The 18,735-nt window shown below is 33.4% G+C and overlaps 1 protein-coding gene and 1 long non-coding RNA gene across 5 annotated transcripts in view; one reads left to right on the top strand and one right to left on the bottom strand.

Annotated features, from left to right (window-relative positions):
* The first annotated feature begins 4,510 nt into the window (after nucleotides 1-4,510).
* The window catches only part of LOC100576421, a 55,368-nt gene continuing 41,143 nt past the window's right edge, over nucleotides 4,511-18,735 (top strand). The window contains exons 1-3 of one of the 4 annotated variants that reach the window (XM_026443824.1): nucleotides 4,512-4,603; nucleotides 5,184-5,494; nucleotides 6,555-6,712. Coding sequence is in view for 2 of the 4 variants with exons in the window: in XM_006566726.3 (XP_006566789.1) it covers nucleotides 5,419-5,494 (76 nt within the window). In the remaining 2 variants the exon portion in view is untranslated. Of the gene's footprint in view, nucleotides 4,604-4,623; nucleotides 5,495-6,554; nucleotides 6,713-18,735 lie in introns of those variants that run through there. The other 3 variants (XM_006566726.3, XM_006566729.3, XM_016915047.2) reach the window with 3 other exon arrangements.
* Nucleotides 15,026-16,437, bottom strand: LOC102656667. Its single transcript, XR_003305666.1, has 2 exons — nucleotides 15,816-16,437; nucleotides 15,026-15,472 (listed from the first exon to the last, which is right to left on the bottom strand). It is a non-coding gene; the product is annotated as an uncharacterized LOC102656667 (long non-coding RNA).

The following is an 18,735-nucleotide window of genomic DNA, read 5'->3' as shown; positions in this document are numbered from 1 at the left end:
TAAATCTATTTATAATATATATTTAATAAAATCAACGGTACTATTCAAATGCCTATTTATTTTTTATTTATCTTTATTAAATTCATATCATTTTTCATATTATTTATATTAATATCGTTCTATTTTTTATGTTGCACAATTGTTATTAAAAAATTATATGAAGCAATTTTTTCATTTGAATAACGTCATTTGTGTAACGTATGCAACTATATTTTTCCCGTGACGTAACGGTGAAAAATCGTTACAGGAAAAACTCGTTAACCGATAGCACGTCTGCAGCACGTGGTTGTCCTTTACAACAATGACGTCAGATCGAAATCATGGTCACCGTGGCTGATCGCCATGGAAACTGTGCCCTGAGCATACACCAACGTGAGAACGCCTACGAGGATTTTAAAGTTCGACGGGATAACGTATATACAGCTTCACGGATGAAGTCCTTGCGATAGGTCGGGGATGAAAGCGCAAAAATAGCAACAGGTAAAAATGTTAAAAAATATTCGTTTTCGAGTGAATCTCACGAAATCGCACGAAATTGTTTTCACCGTTAGTCGTGGGATTGAGTCACCGGGATTTAAACGTTTTGAAATACTTAACGGTTAATTTTGTTTATTTCATAAAAATTAAGAAAATTAAAGAAATACAATGAGTTTTCACAATTATCATCAAATATTAACACTGATTTAATCTTTTATGTGATTACATTATTTTGAAACATTACACATAATTATTTACAAATTAAATAAACAAAATTAAAAAAAAAAAAAGTAGAATTCTCATATTCATTTAATCTACAGAAACATAATTTTTCACTTAATATAATAGATATTTTTTTTTTTGCCATAACGCAAGACATAATAAATCTATTTATTGTTCATTTTCCAACAACTACTCGTTTATGTTTAAATCATATGAAATGAAATTCAAATAATTTTTATTTCCTTTTCCATTCAAAGCTCTTTTATTCTTGACACGATGTTCTTAACGAAGTGAGATAAAACCGGACTAAATGCGACATAATTGTGGAATTCAAAGCATACATGAATATATATTAAGAATAGCATATGTATAAACTGAATACGAATAGAAGGCTAAGCTTGATACACAAATTCATATACGTGTTCTACTCATCGGGTAAAGTAGAGTTATACAAAGAATATTACCGATTGCGCAATAATAATTATACGTACGATCGTATAACTTATTCTTTATTCATTACTTTTTTCTATGTAAGTATGTTTTAAAAAAAAAAGCAAAAGAAAATAAACAACATTTTGTTTAATAATAATATGATTATGAAATTCATATAAAAAAAGATTTATAAAAGTATAAGCGACAAAATAAAAAAGAACTATAGCTAAATTTTTGCATATATTCGAACTATATATACATATATATATATATATATATATGTATTCAGGGCCAGCAATTGTTATACTATTTCAACTTAGCTCGCTTTAAGGTAGCTATACCGTGACGAGGGGTTTCACTTTGCCGCAATGTTGGCAGCTACTACCAGTTAATGCATTTTCACTGGTAGAACGGTGACGCTAAATGATACGGTTTGCTGTTCACGAGAAACTCGAAACTATCCGTGACTCAAAGTAATATATCAAAACTATACATTATATCAAAACTGTAATTTCATTGGATTATTGAAAATAAGCTACGAACAAAGATTACATTTTTCTTCTATACATTTCGCAAAATAAGCAAAATGATTATTTTATTAATAAAAAACTTTTAAAAGTCATATAATTGCGATAAAAATTAGTAATCAGGGTCAACGATAAAGAAATGATTTCGGTAAACAAGCGAAACTCAGTGTTCATCAGCTTGACTCGATTATCCTCGCGTGGCGACTGGGATGGGGGAGGTTGTCGGCACTGGCGAGCATCTGCGACGGAGAACAAAACGCCAGAGCGAAAAGAAACGCGTTAGCCAGAACAACGAGGAGAAACGATTGGTGAACAAAGAACACGAATGTATTACGGCACGTGTGACGAAGAGAAAGAAACCTTACGCCGATTCCTCTCGAGGTCGGACATGGGAATGAAACAGAAAAAGATAGAGACTGGTCCGCCGACTATTCTGGTACATATGCAACAAATGCGATGCACGTCAACTAGAAATGAAAAAAATTATCATTCTCATGTATATGTGCAGTTTATATCGAATTTTCTATAAATGATAAAAACATTTGAGAGTATAGTAACAATTTATTTACAATATAAATATAATTATTCATATTATTTTTTTATACAAAATATATATATATATACATACATATATACATTTTTTTATTAATTTTTAATATAAACAATTTTTAAAGTCATACGATATTTGTACGAATCGAATGTTACGATTACAATGAAATCAATTTTATATCCATGTAAAACAATAAAAAATGAATAATAAAGCAATTGGAAAAAAGCAGAAATAATTACAAATAGAATTAGAGAAAACAATGCAGAATGGAAAAATAGAGCAACGACTCTTTCGGCTAAAAGAGAAAGAAACGTAATGGAATAATACGCAGAAAAAGGACGCACGAATCGCTTTGTAAAAGGAAAGAGATAAAGATATAGCACGAGTACGAGTAGTGAAGAGGGAAGTGAGAGTGGAAGGGAGAGAGTGCCACGCGACGTGCTAGGCGGTGAAAGAGAGAGAGGTGGTTGACGCAAAAGGAGTAGGGATAGTAATCGAGTGGCTTGGTGAGCGGTGGATGGTATCCTGCTTGAGGGGACGGTCGGTGAGGGAGGCGAGGACAAATGACGAGGCGCGCGAGCCATCAGGGCCGTATGCTAGAGAACACGCGACACGCGTTCCGGGAGCCATGGCTCGCGCGCGACCTTAACCCTTAAGTAGTATGATTAATAAAAATGAACGAATAGAAAAATGATTCTGAATTTAACAAATACATATATATAAATTTTAATATTTTTATTATAACTTTATGAGAATTTTTCTAAAAAGTTATTACAAATATCATTATAATTTTATGAGAGTTTACTTATATGTTATAATTTATATGAAATGATTTTAACATTTTAATGTTAGTTTAAATTGCTCATTGTATCCAATTGAAATTGCTTTTACACTCTACTGTGGCATAAAGCGGTTCACGAGGTATTCGTAATGAGATTTCATATCGTTCATAAGTCTACAGGTTATTCGCGTTGATTCATCACAAAACATTATAATTCAACTAAAATGTTTTTATCGAAGATATTGCTTTTCGTATGATTATTAATAGCCAAATTTTTATATCGTGATTTTTAGATTTTTAGATCTGTACGCGTTTGCACGGACATTATCGAATATATGTTACAAATATTCATTACAAATATTCACGCTACAAATATTCGAATATTGATAAATATTCGCTTTAAAAATAATTTAAACAATACAATAAATTCAAGCTGCAAATTGATAACTGCATTTAAAACATTAATGAAAAACGGTATCAACTGCTTAAATATTTATATCTCATTTCCTAAAAACCATAATATAAAAAGTAGCGGGTTAAAATCTGGAGACGTATAACTTTGCGTTTACTGGCCAGTTACCGGTAACCCGGGCTACCTAGAGAGTGGCGATGGAGCCTTCGTGAAAGACGAAGTGCAAGAATCGTAACGTTGAAGTGAGATAAAAGATCGGACTTGCTAATAGAGGGAGAGGATATAGGCAGAGAGCGAGACAAACGTTGAAATAAAACAGGAAAGAAGTTAGCGGCCAAGGGAGGAACTGAAATAGAGAGTAGAGGAGGATTCACAAGTGCCTCGTGGACTTCTCTTCTGTATTAACGGTCTGAGACTACAAAGTATGAGAGAGAAAGAAGAAACAGAAAAATGTATACGCTTACCGATCAGATCTATACACTTAAACCTGAAATAGTCCTTCGTTGTACTAACCTGTGCATCATTATTAATCCGAAACAAACGCGTTATTACATATTTTTGATTAATACATATTTATTTTATTTCTGATGTTTTAGATTTAATTTTAGATCTAAGATAGAAAAGTCGATTTATTATTGATTAAAATATAGTATATAAACCAATTTATACAATGTAATTTAACTAACGTAACTTTGATGAAATACGAATAGTAATTTTCTCGAAATTAAATCATGGCAGTAGTCATTTTTTTCGAAATTAAATAATTGCATAGAAGAATACGTTTTTTTTCAACTCATCTTTACTACTAGAATCACTTCGTTCCAGAATTTATATTACGATCTTTACCGCACTCCATATATGTATTCGGAGGAAAAAAGAGCGAAAGAGGGAGCGTACAAAGTGCGGCAAAGCGAGATAAGGACGGAGAAAGCAGAAATAGAGAGAAAGGGGTGCAGATAGTTGGCACGGGTCGGTGAGAGGAAGAGTGGGAGGGACAGACGTTCTACCGTTGCTTGGAACGAGCAAGCTTGGTTCGAAAACGTAGGGCGAGAGGGAGCCGAAGAGTGGGGAGATGGGGGTTTAACCGATGGGTAGTGGGGGGCCGACTAGTGGGTGGCAGCAGAGGACGGAGTGATAGGGGAAATCAGTCGCGGTTCGAGTACCGCCACGTATGCACGTGAGTGGGTGTGCTCGTCTCTTCGGTGAGCTTTTCTCTCTCACTACCCGCTTACAACGCACTATAATCATCCTTTCTATTCTTTTCTCCATTTCTTTATATACATTTCCGTGGAATAAATACAATAGCGTGTTTTCCGGAATTTTAAAGACTAAAAAACTCCCGGCTTGTTATCCACATTATTAAATCTTTCGAAAGCGCGAGGATTGAGAGACGCTTGCGCGTCGTTTCCTCCTCTATCGAAAACAGGAGATCACCGACACCAAGCCAATCAGAAACATCGATGTAAACAGAAAGTAGAGTTTTAAATAGAGTTCGTAACTTGCGAGATATTCACGATTAAGAAATACTATCTTATTCTTTTCTTCATTTCTCTCTCTCTCTCTCTCTCTCTCTCTCTCTCTCTCTCTCTCTCTCTCTCCGTCTATCTTTTTCTTTCGTCAAGTCTCTTTCCAACTTTTTTCCTCCCACTTCCAATCTCCTGTTTCTCTATCCATCTCTATTGCTCTTAGTTCCATGACGAAAGAACGTTCGAGATAATCTGAGCGAGCGTTTCTTCGAGGGGAAAGTCTTTGATATACCAGTTTTCTATTGTCGCTCGACAGAGTATTCCGTGTGGTCTCGACGTTTTCGATAATACAGACAATATTATTGTTGCTGCTTCCGTGACTGATCGGTACAATATTCGAATTCAATATTTCAAACTTTGGTAACGCAATTGGTTACCGTGAAGGGAAGTGAAGTGAAATACAGGATACTTTATCGGTGTTAACGAAGAGACTGGAAAAACTTAAAGGCTGAACGGAGGCAAAGGCAGGAGTTGGAACAGAAGGTTTTAGGATGCTCGACTTCGAACAACAGGCGAATCAGGCACAGGCCCTGGCTTCTCTCGACGAGGACTGGCACCTGCTCGAGGGTGAGCGCACGACCTTCGCAATTTTTCTTCTCGTCTCTCTGTCCTTTGCGTTTATATACATATGGATAGTATCGTCAATGCTAAACGTATACCTGGTAAAAACTTGTATTGAGATAGACATTTCGTCAACACTGGAGCGCGTTATTTGAGTATACATATACATTGCATATATATATTATTATTGAATCCGATGTTCAAAAATTAATCGAATTTAAAAAACGCAAGATAACGATTGGATCGATGATTTATCGATTCTACGGCGATGTTTATACTTTTTCCTAATTATTTTTGTCGCGAACAGTTGTTTCTAGGTCAAGTTTGATTTCTAAAACGCTCTTTGATACACATGTATGTATTTGTGTTAGTGTCACGTAACACATAATATTGTTTGTATTAATAATCGTATCGTATCGTATATAATAGAAAATGATTAAATTTTCAAACGATAATATTAAAGTAAATAATAATTTTGAATTTATCTCTCAAGAGATCACGTATCGGATCCAAATAATCTCGAATAACAGAGGATATTTTGTTAAAGAATGCATCGACCGAGTAAGGATAAAGCTTGACCTGTAACATGTCGTGACCACGCGTTACCGACGTTTGTTTTCTTGCGCCTGGTTTCACGTGTTTTTATGATCATTTGATCGCATCACCACTTTACCATCCGAGTCGAATGTATAAGAGTATTCGAGACCAGTTTCGTTAGTGTAGTTTTTATCGCATATACCACTTCTATCCTCGCATAACCTTTATTCGTAGCTCATGATAGAATGGCGTAGCGATCGTTAATATTATAGTCACATTTTTATCGGTCGACGTTGTTGATAACGAACATCTTGTAAATTGTCAGCCATTCGACAAACGCAATGTATTTACGTCATTGTAATTTTTCTACGTTTATAATTGTGACGAACACAAGAGACTTTGTTTCGAGTGATAGAATTTTTTTCGAAACTAAGGTTATAAAAAATTAAATGATTAAATACGGTCGTGTAGGGCGCAAGCCATGTGATATTTCGTCCTATAGAATTTGAACATCCTTTTTATCGAACAGCTGCTTTCCGGACCGGCCTCTCGACTTTCTTGTTCCTTTTACTGGCCGCACGAACGTCTGGCATCGCGTTCACGGGTTTCATTGTGATTTCTTAATACCCACCGAGGAAAAGTAACGGCGCAGACGTGAATTTCGTGTTACATCGACAAATATACCAGGTAACCAACTCGATATATATAAACTGTCCAATTTAACTCGTATTTTAACTTTTATATATATATAATATGCTTTGAACGATATTCCTGCAAGTGCATGTATATAAGTTTAAACGTATTAGACACGATATACATAATTAATACAGTGGAAGAAAGTTGAAAGGAAAGAAAAGTGAAAGGAGGGAGCGTGAGCGTATTACACGACACGATTTAATGTAATCTATTCGAAAATTATATCGTTCAGTGATAAACGAAAAACAATTATACAAATTGTTAAGAAAGAAGCGTTCGGATAAATAAATATGGACGAAAAACGAGGTATCGATTATCAAGCGAAATACGATCGAAATTCAAAGGTTTATCGCGTTTATCCCTATAAGAAATTAATCGCGTATTGCGCCGGGAAACTAGTTACAAATATTCCTGGTGCGCTTTGAACACATCGTACAGGATAGTCCGGTTAATTGACTTTTAAATTTGTTCCGGAAAATTGAGATTCGCAGTTACGTCGGCCTACGAAAACACACAGTGCGAAACTTTATTTAATATACATACGATACTTTTGTCTATTATTTTCGAAAACTTTTAATCTTTATTTTTAAAATTTTTTGAAAAAAGTATTATCGATTATAATTTAAATAACTAAAAATTTTATTATCGACGGATGATACAGATTTAAGCGAAAAAATTTTCAAAGTATAATTTTTTATTTCTTGTAAGTAAATCATCAATGCAAGGACGATCGAAGAATAAATTTGAACGGGGCAATTATTTATTTAGAATTCGTTTGTCGGTGTTGTCTCGCTGGTAATATTTTCAAAGCACTTGTCTATTATCCGGCGTACGGCACATCGACCGGCACGTATCGTTGTGCCACGAGAGAACCACGACTCGCACCTGTTTCACAGCGCATAAATGTTTGCGGGAGCAATATCGTGTTTGGCAATGCCAGCCTCACCTGGCCATTCTATTAGACGCGTATTTTTGCAACCAACGCTGCAAATCGTTGTCGACAAATTGTCACTGCTTTAAACTTTTAACATGCAATTTCAACGTATCGTGATGATTGCGTCCATTTATTTCGTATTTATTCCCGCGCAATATATATATATATATGACTATGTAGAATGAGTTACGGTAAAACGATATCTGTCTATGACGCTCATTGTTTTTAAACATTGAATACAATGACAGCGATTGAACGGTCGGTAAGAAAATGATTCTGGAACGTTTCTCGATCGAAATTTTTATTTCACACTTGTTCAACGTATAATTTCTTATAATTAAACGACAATTGCTTCGTTTTGAAAACGAAGTACAATCGACTTGTTCTTTCATTTTCTTCGAAATTAATTAATTTGTATATTTCGACCCAAATAATTTTTGTAATTTATTTATTTTTTACCAAGTTAAACGATTCGGTGGGGAAAATTTTAAGAATGGATAGATTCGTTGCGGTAATTTCGCGAGAGTGGAGGGGCAGCAACCTGTCGCCTGAATTTTCACGGTTGTATCTCGCCGGCGCGCGAGAGGAAACTCCATTTTCATGAATATCTAAAGGGGTCCCCTACAGCTAAAGCTTCTCATCAAGCAAAGGGATCGAGAAATTCGTCCCTACCATACACGCCTCTCCCCAACTATGCGAAACTTTTCTCCTGGATAATGCGCATGAATTCGGCACTTTTCTTTCCAAATTCATATTTCATATATTCAAATTTTTTTTTTTTGCAATATTTTTTGTAATTTTTACAATATTTGAATACTCGTCGAAAAATTAAATTTAACATAACGAATTTTTATTCGAACTATTTAAATTTGCAAATCGTTTAATTTTTTAGAATTTTTTGATAAACATTAACAAATGTGGCCAATTGTAAATAAATAAGAATGATTGGACGGGTCATCGATTCGCAAAGGCATTGGCCTAATTACCGGCTCAGGGACACGTTGCCATGTTCATCAAAGACCTTCGAGGGGGGGGGGGGAGTTCGTTCACTTTTCTTTCTTCTATTCGTGCATTGTTCACTTGAATCAAAAATATTTGGAACGAAAGTAAACAAATTAGGATCATTATAAAAGAGAAATTTAATTTAATTTTCTTTTTTCAATTTTAATCTTTTGAAAAAAACAATATTTCTTAATTTATAAAATTCTTGCTCAATTATATTTATCGTTCACTTTTCTTTCTTCTATTCGTGCATTGTTCACTTGAATCAAAAATATTTGGAACGAAAGTAAACAGTAAATTAGGATCGTTATAAAAGAGAAATTTAATTTAATTTTCTTTTTTCAATTTTAATCTTTTGAAAAAAACAATATTTCTTCAATATTCGCGAAAAGAAATGTTTCGATTAACGAGTTAATAATTTTTTCGAACATCGCGCTTCCAATAACAAAGGGACGAATCTTTCGGTCAGTTACTGTTTATACCATTGGCGGCGTTGAATTTTCATCGTGCGGCAAGATTTAAAATGCATCCGTTTCATCGATGAAACTACACTCGTCTGTCGACCAAAACGTTTTGATGAAAAAAATGCAAACGCATAGGGGAAGAGATGCAGAGAGAGCGAGAGCGAGAGCGAGAGCGAGAGAGAGCGAGAGAGAGAGAGAGAGCGCGCGCACGAGAAAGAGTTGCGAAGCAAGAGAAGCTGGAAAGTATAGTGGAAAGAGCGGATGGAGGAGAATAACGGATAGAAGAGGCGTCGAGAGAGAGAGAGAGAGAGAGAGAAAGCAGAGCCAGCTTCGACACGGCAGCACTGCGGCAGAAAACTGGTCCAGGTGCAAGCTCGATACTCCCGGAAGCGTGATTCGCGTTGAATATTCGCCAGCATAGAATTCCTTATCCTGCTGTAAAACCGCGCCATTCTGCTCCCCACGCAACGGTACTTTTCACATTTCGTCGCCTCTCCTTTACCACGCTTCTTTTCCTTCCTTAAACTTCACTTTTTATCGTTTTCAATATCGCCGTTTCGACTGCTATAATTTTACTTATTATTCCTAAGTTAATGTTATTTTATGATTATCAATCGAAAATATATAATAATATAAAGTTAAAATAAAATATCAAATGTGAAATCGAATCGTAAAAAGTTGTTTAGTTTAGTGTACGTGTACGCGTATATGGATAATAGTCGTTTGGAGATACGTACGGTGTTTTACCGAGGTCTGCCGAAGTTTCCCGAGGCCCTCCGAACGCTGACCTTTCCCAAGGCTCCGAATTCGGCGCGTTCGAATCTTTCGCCCGAGTCTTTCTCCTATGAGAATACGAAATGGACGCGTCCATATTAAGAATGTCGATGACATTGAAATCGATTTGCGTAAAAGCAAGCTCGCGCTCGTGTACCAATGGCCTTCGAGTTTGGACGTTTCTCTTTCTTAGAAAGATGTTCTTCTCTTGTGTTTGTTAAAAAATTACTTTCAAGAAAATTATTACACATTCGTATTATTATGTATTCACTGTGTATTCTATTTTTATCGCTCGACGTTATATCTTTCCATACAACGATTTAATTTCGCGTGAAAATCGTTTCATCGGTCGGGAATAAAACGGAGAATTTCCGATTTTAACGATTCAAGGTTGGATCCTTGACGATAGAGACGTCAATGAGAAAATATTTTTCAATTCGGATTCCTTGAAATTTTTTTGACGTCGATTATCGTTATTTCACGTTTTTAGTTCGCGCAGGTAGTTTCATTTTTATATCTCTTTCCTTCTTTTTTTCCATGAAATAGATAAGTCGAACGTTCGAGTTATCGGTCTTATTCGAAGCGAGCACGGTTTCAAATTGACGAGTGTTTACGTGTTGAACTCTCGCGAGACGCGTATCGATTGCGGCACGACGATCGTGAACGACCTCGCAATTTATTATTCGTAATTAATGGTAATCACGACCGATCGCGTTCGATTACGGACCGACTTGAATTACATCTTCTCATTCTCAAGTCATGTTTTATTTATCCTCTTATCGGTTAATATGCAACAAAATTTATATCGTGTAAGTTCAAATATATCGATATAGAATTAATCCAATTAATACAATAATTTGTAAATAATTTTATTATCGTTTCTTTAACAAACAGTCTCGTGTAATGGAATTAGATATTGTTGATGTAAAAAAAAAACAGAATTGGAAATGTCGCAAGGCACGGTGAAGGTCTCATCCTTCCATGACGCAATGGAAAGTGGAGACACAAGGCTGTTTCCATCGCGAGGAACACGCGCAATACACTTCTTCGAGCTTTATCATTATTCTATCGCCTTCGTAATTGTGAAACCATGGTAAATTATCAAACAAAGACCGTTTCAAATTCTTCCTGCCGAACATTCGTATTCATTCCTTTAACAAAGTACACGTAATTGGTTTTTCTTTTTTATATATATATATAATCTGGAAATTCAACATTTATTCGAAAGATGTGTAACGATGAAAATTTCGAATTATTATACAGAATAGAATTATAAAGATATCCCTTTTTTCCAAATTTCTATTTTAAAATCCGACTTGCACGTTTTTATATTACAATCTTGGAACAGGTTTTGTGTGCGTCGAGCATGCTACATAATCGATATCCTCGGCATGGCCAAATACCTTATAACACGGGTTATTGATTTCCAACTCCGCCTCACTGTGTACACGCGCATAACACCCGCATAATAAACGCTGTCCATCCTCTCGACGCGTTCTCGACTCGTTCTCCGCTCGTTCCCGACGTGTCGATCTAAGAAAGATAACCCGTCGCGCGCACCGACAGTTATCGCCTCGTTGACCTTGGGATCGCCGATCTACCGGAACCACGACTCTGCTTGCTTTGCCTAATCGTTACAACGATACGAACAATTTTTTAAAACGATTTTTTAATTTCAATTATTAATTTAATATTAATTATTAAATTTAATTTAATCGTGTAATAATTAAATAAAAATTTAATTATTCGGATATATTTTTTTAATTAAAATTTATTTATAATTTTTCAACGTCTTTAATAAAATTATTCGAATTGTTAAATTCATTTACTTTTTCGAAATATTTGAATTTCAAAATTTTCGAGTATAAAAAAAAAATTTATCCGAATTATCGATTTAAAAATTATAAATAAGAGACGATAATTTATATGAATTATGGCAGATATGTTTTGAATGGAGATGTGTTGAAAGTCGAATTTAACAATGTTATAATATCTTTTTATTTTTATACGGATAAATTAATCGATAAATAGAAATAGGATTATTTATCGAGTTAACAGTTTTATTTAAATCATGTGAAAAATCAATTAATCAATCAGAGATATAATTTTGAGAAAAAGCAAGAGAGGGAATATTGAGGTTATTGTATAATTTTTGTAATTATTATTTTACATATTTAACGATAAAAAAAATTTTTAATAGATATAAAATTTATTTATAATTTTTCAACGTCTTTAATAAAATTATTCGAATTGTAAAATTCATTTACTTTTTCGAAATATTTGAATTTCAAAATTTTCGAGTATAAAAAAAAAAATTTATCCGAATTATCGATTTAAAAATTATAAATAAGAGACGATAATTTATTTGAATTATGGCAGATATGTTTTGAATGGAGATGTGTTGAAAGTCGAATTTAACAATGTTATAATATCTTTTTATTTTTATACGGATAAATTAATCGATAAATAGAAATAGGATTATTTATCGAGTTAACAGTTTTATTTAAATCATATGAAAAATCAGTTAATCAATCAGAGATATAATTTTGAGAAAAAGCAAGAGAGGGAATATTGAGGTTATTGTATAATTTTTGTAATTATTGCATATTTACATATTTAACGATAAAAAAAATTTTTAATAGATATAAAATTTATTTATAATTTTTCAACGTCTTTAATAAAATTATTCGAATTGTTAAATTCATTTACTTTTTCGAAATATTTGAATTTCAAAATTTTCGAGTATAAAAAAAAAATTTATCCGAATTATCGATTTAAAAATTATAAATAAGAGACGATAATTTATTTGAATTATGGCAAATATGTTTTGAATGGAGATGTGTTGAAAGTCGAATTTTAACAATGTTATAATATCTTTTGCCTTTTTTATTTTTATACGGATAAATTAATCGATAAATAGAAATAGGATTATTTATCGAGTTAACAGTTTTATTTAAATCATATGAAAAATCAGTTAATCAATCAGAGATATAATTTTGAGAAAAAGCAAGAGAGAGAATATTGAGGTTATTGTATAATTTTTGCAATTATTATTTTACATATTTAACGATAAAAAAAATTTTCAATAGATATTTAAAGTTGTGAAATATAAAAATTTTTTCAATATTTATAATAGAAAAGAATAAACGAAAGGAAAGGAGACAGTTTCGTTATTTCGTGTCCTTCTCTCGGCTATGATCGATATAGGAAGCCATCTTAGAACGTAGCATAAACTTGTATATTAAATGTATTAACTGGGTATGGAGCTAATAAGACACGTAATTTTATCGACAGCGAGCGTTTTACGACATCAAAGCGAATCCATAATTACATTTACATTGGCAGGGCGTTTACATGCGTTCACGTGCGTGCTGTGCAACGTTTGTGTGCATCCCGCTTCTCCTGGCTAATCAATCGCAACGACCGATTGCCTACGCGAATCGCTTTGCTTTCATATATACGTATTCCAATTCTGGTTGAAATTTCTTAACTTTCTCTTTTTATTATATTTTTCAAGCAACAGTCGAATTTAGAAAAGAAAATTCGAGAATAGAAAAATTCTATCGATTTTTTCCTCGAAAATTTTGAAATTAATTTCGATCCGAAAACGTTAAAAGAACGATGTTTTTGTTTTCTTAGTGGTTGGGCGAGTCGATAAATCAGAAGGAAGGGAATAAGGAAAAAGTGCGATGGCCGATAATTCGCCAATGCCGCTGCATTAATTGGGCGTCAGGTACACGTAACGCTGCTAGCTCGGCCGCGTAATTATGTCGACGGTCGATCAACATCGTAAAACACCGAATTATTATTGGACCTAGGAAGAGCGCGTGTAATATCGATCGCTCAACATCATTCCACCACAATGACGATACGATATATCGCTCAGACCGCAACTTTCATTTGATTCTATTACACTTGGTAATACACCTTCTTTATATTTATATAATTGAAGAAAACAATATTGTATTTATAAATTCTCAAATTATCGAATAGATAAATTTATGCGTGTTGAATTTCTAGAAATCTTTTAAATAAAATTGATCAATTTTCTTTATAAAGATGTAGGTTTTATAAATTATTCTTTTGAATCGATATGAGGTAGAAAGTTTAACAGAAAGTTAGAGATATCCGACTGACGTGTAATGGACGAAATGCAATGGGTTAGCCCGTTTTCGAGAAGAAGGTTAATATGTAACGTAGTTACGCCACGATCTACCGATAAAGTCGATTGCGTAAAATACTTTGTCATCCCCATCCGCTAGAGGGTTCTCTTAGCAAATGTTCGCTTTAGGTATATTATCTACTTTCGATACGATGATTGAAATATTCGAATCGCGTATACAAATCTTTCATTGTTTGTCTGAAATTTTAAAATTTAACGAATAATAATATAACGTATATCGGTCTAATATTTGTAAAAGTTGTAGTTGGAACGCAATTGAAACGAAATTGGATGAAATCGAGTAACGATGCTTTCTATACGCGTGTACGAGTATATATGCTCACATATTATATTACCGTTCTAACCTTCTTTTACTCTTTCCTTCGCTTGATCCGTTTTCTTGCTTCCTACTCGTCCATCTTTTTCCATTTGTATCTCTGGAAAATTTCACTCGAAATGAGCCCATTTTTAGTGCCTTATTACTCATACGGAAAGAATCCATTTCGATCGGAATTTTTTTTATCGATCAAACGTTAAATTTAATGCAAATTTTTATAAATTTAAATATATAATTAGATTATCGTTATATCGAAAATGTCAACATTTTACGAAAGTTCGAAATATTCATTTCTTTTCAACTTTTACTTTTTGAAGTCGTTTAAAAGAGTCGAGAATGCTGGTTATCGCGAACTATGATCAGTTGAATCCATCAGTGAACAGTGTCGAGGAGATTTCAGCGTTGTTGGAGACTAAACAGAGCGGACTGATCGATCGGATTTACTACTGGCAGGAGGCGTCTTGAAATTCCGTCCTTTGCCTTGTAGTCCTTGCGAATGCCACAAATTGCTTTCAACGGTGTCACATAACATCTCGAATCATTTCGACCGTTGTTCCAAAACCGTCCAAAATATTAAAACCATTCCAATAATCGTACAATTAAGAAAAGCAAAAATTTTTTCGGAAATAGATATAAAAATAAATTAATTTTTCATTTGCTGATCATTTCACATTCGATGAAATGTATCGAGATTTTGAAATAAAATTTTATTACGGAAAATTTCCTCTTACGTTAGAAAAAATAAATAAATAAATAAATAAAATTACAGTAAAGTTACTTTGCGTGGTTCAGCTTCAAGTTTCGCGGATTAAAAATATTAAAAGCAGTACGAGCTTGCGGCCAGATAATTGCCAGACGTAACGAACGATGCGCACAATGCGAGGTGAAAAACAAACCAGCATCAACTCTGTATGTATGTATGTGTACGCGCGCGCACGCGCGCGCGCAAGCCGCCAGTAAAATTCTTTGACTCTCTCCCCTATGATGCTGTGTTTCGTTCTCCTTTTTGTCCTCGTCTTCTCTCCCCCTTTTGATCATCGCGGCAGCACCGCGGTCTTTTTAAGCAAAAGGAAACTACCTTGTTGAGAAATTAGAGAAAAGAACGCAGCTGTATTACGTTATCTCGAATTTTTTTTTTTATTTTATTTTTACATACATATTTTATTAACATTCGATTAAGAGTAGAAATCAAAATTGATAATAAATTCAGATACAGAATATAAGTGACGATGAGAACGAATTTAAAAGAATAAATACACTTTCTTAATTATATAATTAATTATCAGTCTCTTAAGAATATATACCAAACATTATATTTGACTAAGAATTATTCTTTTATTTGTGAACGTCAATTCCGTTATGAAAAAATAAAATTGGTTTTTCGAACAATCTTTGAAATTCTTCTAAAATTAGATACTTACAATATTTAAGAAGAATTCTTGTATTCTTGTTACGGGCAACATCTTTTTGTGCACGTAACACAAACGGATCTTTAATTTTCGTGGCGGAGTACGACAGATACCGTAACTGTGCGGCGAGACGGATCCCCCTCCGCGGTATCGATTGCGCCCTCGTGTGTCGTCGTAAAACTTCGGAGATGATCGCAGTCTCCATCGGTTGTGGGCCACCGGCAGGTGCGTAGGATGAGGTCAGGAGCCCGGTTTCGTTCGGATTCACGGACAAGGTCCGTGAAATGATGTCATTCTTATCTTCGAAACTGTATCATCTTTCGTTAATTATATCTTGTTTATTTATTTTATTTTGTTTTGCACATAATGCGAAGGTAAACTTTGAACGCAAAGAGATAAGAAAAAGATATTTTTATTTTTTTATTTTCTTGTCTTTCCACTTATCAAAATTGTTATCGTTGATTTGTTTTTATTACGAAAGATGTGTGAAAAAATACAGATAATCCATAAATAATTCGAGAATTTAAAATTTTAATAATTCATTGAATTTAATTTTTTTTTAAATAAAAATTACTATTTGAATCAATGATGTCTAAATGTGATCAAATAATCAAAGGATTTTTATAGAATTACGAAAACATGTTTATATGTTACTAGCAATTAATGTAATATATATATATCCAATTAAAAAATTGACTTTGAACCAATTGGTATTTATATGTGAAAAAAAATTTTTTAATTACTATTATTTATGTTTTTTTACAAGTTATAAACAAAGAATACATTATTATAAATTAAAAAGAAGAAAAAAAAAAGAAAAAGTTATTATAAATTTTAAATGTGTAAAAAAAACTATTATTTTCTAAATTAATTAAAAGAAAATTTAAAATTTCGGTTTATCCGATTGAAAAGTTGGAAATCGAGAGTGTTGTTACGATTTTCGGATATATAGATCAGACATATTGGTTATCGATCAGAAGACTCGGTTAAAAAAGATCTGTTCGCTATTATACAAAGGATACAAGAATTGACGCAAAGAGGATTTCCCGGAGCAAGGATTATTTAAATCCGGCCTGAAAGCTATTTCAATGGAGACACCGATATGCCGTGTTACCGCCACCCTTCACGTATTCTCATACCCTCGTTGACAACCACCGCGCCCACGCTCCTCTTAGAACAACAATCGAAAGAAGTCAAGGTCATCACCATTATTTCCCTTTTTTAACATTTTCTTGCCTTTATTCTAATCGATTCAAGTATTAGCAGAAATATTTTTCTATTTTGACTAATTATTACGTAAATTTTTTATTATCCGATTAAAAAAATTAAATTCAAAATTTGAAAAAATTATTTCGCAATGAAATGATTTTTTTACGTTTCTAAAATATTATTTACAAAATACAAAAATTATCATCCAAATCTAAAGATTTAATCGATACGATAGGTGGACGATAAAAAATTAAAACGTTGCTATGACGCGTACAAGTGTAAGCTCGGAAATGAGTGTGCTTAGTAGATCGGGGCCGCGTACTTCCGCTCTTCTCTGTGCGTGTCTACTATTTAACCTCGTTTGTTCCATATCTTCTGCCTTCTCCGTTCTCGTATTCCCTTCTTATTATTATTCGATCATCTACGTTTCAAATATCGAATTATCAAAAACACGAAAAAAGAAAACAAACTTTCGATTTTGCGCGCGTCGCATCGAGCCGCTTAGTTGAAAATGTCATGAGGTTAAGAAAGCTGCGCGCACGCAGTATTATGTTTATTATCTTCTTACTGGTCCCTTCCCATCTTAATCATACATAACCTACTTGTTTTATCGTATATTTTTTCCTCTTCTTTAATTTTAATTATCTAAATATAATAATAATAATAATAATAATAATAATCGTTTAAATTTTTCTATAATTTCTTCAACAAATTTCCTATAGTTAAGTATCGAGTATATATTTATTAAAGAGGTAGAAAAATGTTAGGATAGAAACGAGGCTGCTCGTAAAGAAGAAACGGCATGATTGGTTGCAGAGAAAAAGAAGTTTATTTTCCAGTTGGTTATGGCAGGTATCTATGTATTTGACCGTCGGTATCTAGCCGAATCTACAGTACATTCGATGTCGCTTTTAATTCGGTAAGAAAGTGGGTTTCTAGGTCAGAGAACCGCGATATACACAGCTGACGGGCACAGACAAACGGTTTCACACGACTCTTGGGGAAACGACTTTCTTTGGGCCAGTGCCGTATCGCGTCAACTTTGTCTCTAGATATTCATAACCGACCGATCTTTTCACACTAATATTTTTGCATTCGTGTATTTCAATTATAATTATCTATTTATTATTGAGATTGCAAGTACTCGTTATGATTTATTTTTTAATTAATCTCAAATTTATTTACAAATTGTAAATAATTATAATTATTTATATATATATATATATATATAAAATTATCGTTGTTCGAATTCGAGGAAGTTGATCGAGATATAATTAAGAAAGGTGTCGGATTCGATTGCGTTATAAAAGTCAACCAAGTCGAAGATGATCGGAATTTAATGGGATTGTATTACGTTACGGCTGTTTCGGAGAAACACACCAAGCAGTAGGGATATTTTTGCTGAGAGTGAAAGTCTGTAGGTTCGATGGGGCAACGTTAACTTTTACATTTTCTGTCATGGAATGTAAGTACACATTGATTGGTCGTCCTAACCTCTCTCGAGTTTGTTTAATTTTACATAAATTCAATGCAGGACTATATTCGGTTAAAGTTTATTAACTGTGAATCGTATATAATAAATAATATATAAAAAAGCTTGATGAGAAATGCAATTACAAATCTTTCCCTCATAAGTATTCTTTTTTTTTTTATCAACGATATAAAAATTTGTTTATTTGTTTATCAATGGATTTATACCCAATTGTTAATTTTGTTGAATCTT

Source organism: Apis mellifera, linkage group LG11, assembly GCF_003254395.2.
Source record: "Apis mellifera strain DH4 linkage group LG11, Amel_HAv3.1, whole genome shotgun sequence".
Taxonomy (NCBI): Eukaryota; Metazoa; Arthropoda; class Insecta; order Hymenoptera; family Apidae; genus Apis; species Apis mellifera.
The sequence above is the reverse complement of the archived record's forward strand: the minus strand, read 5'-3'. Positions and strand labels throughout refer to the sequence as shown.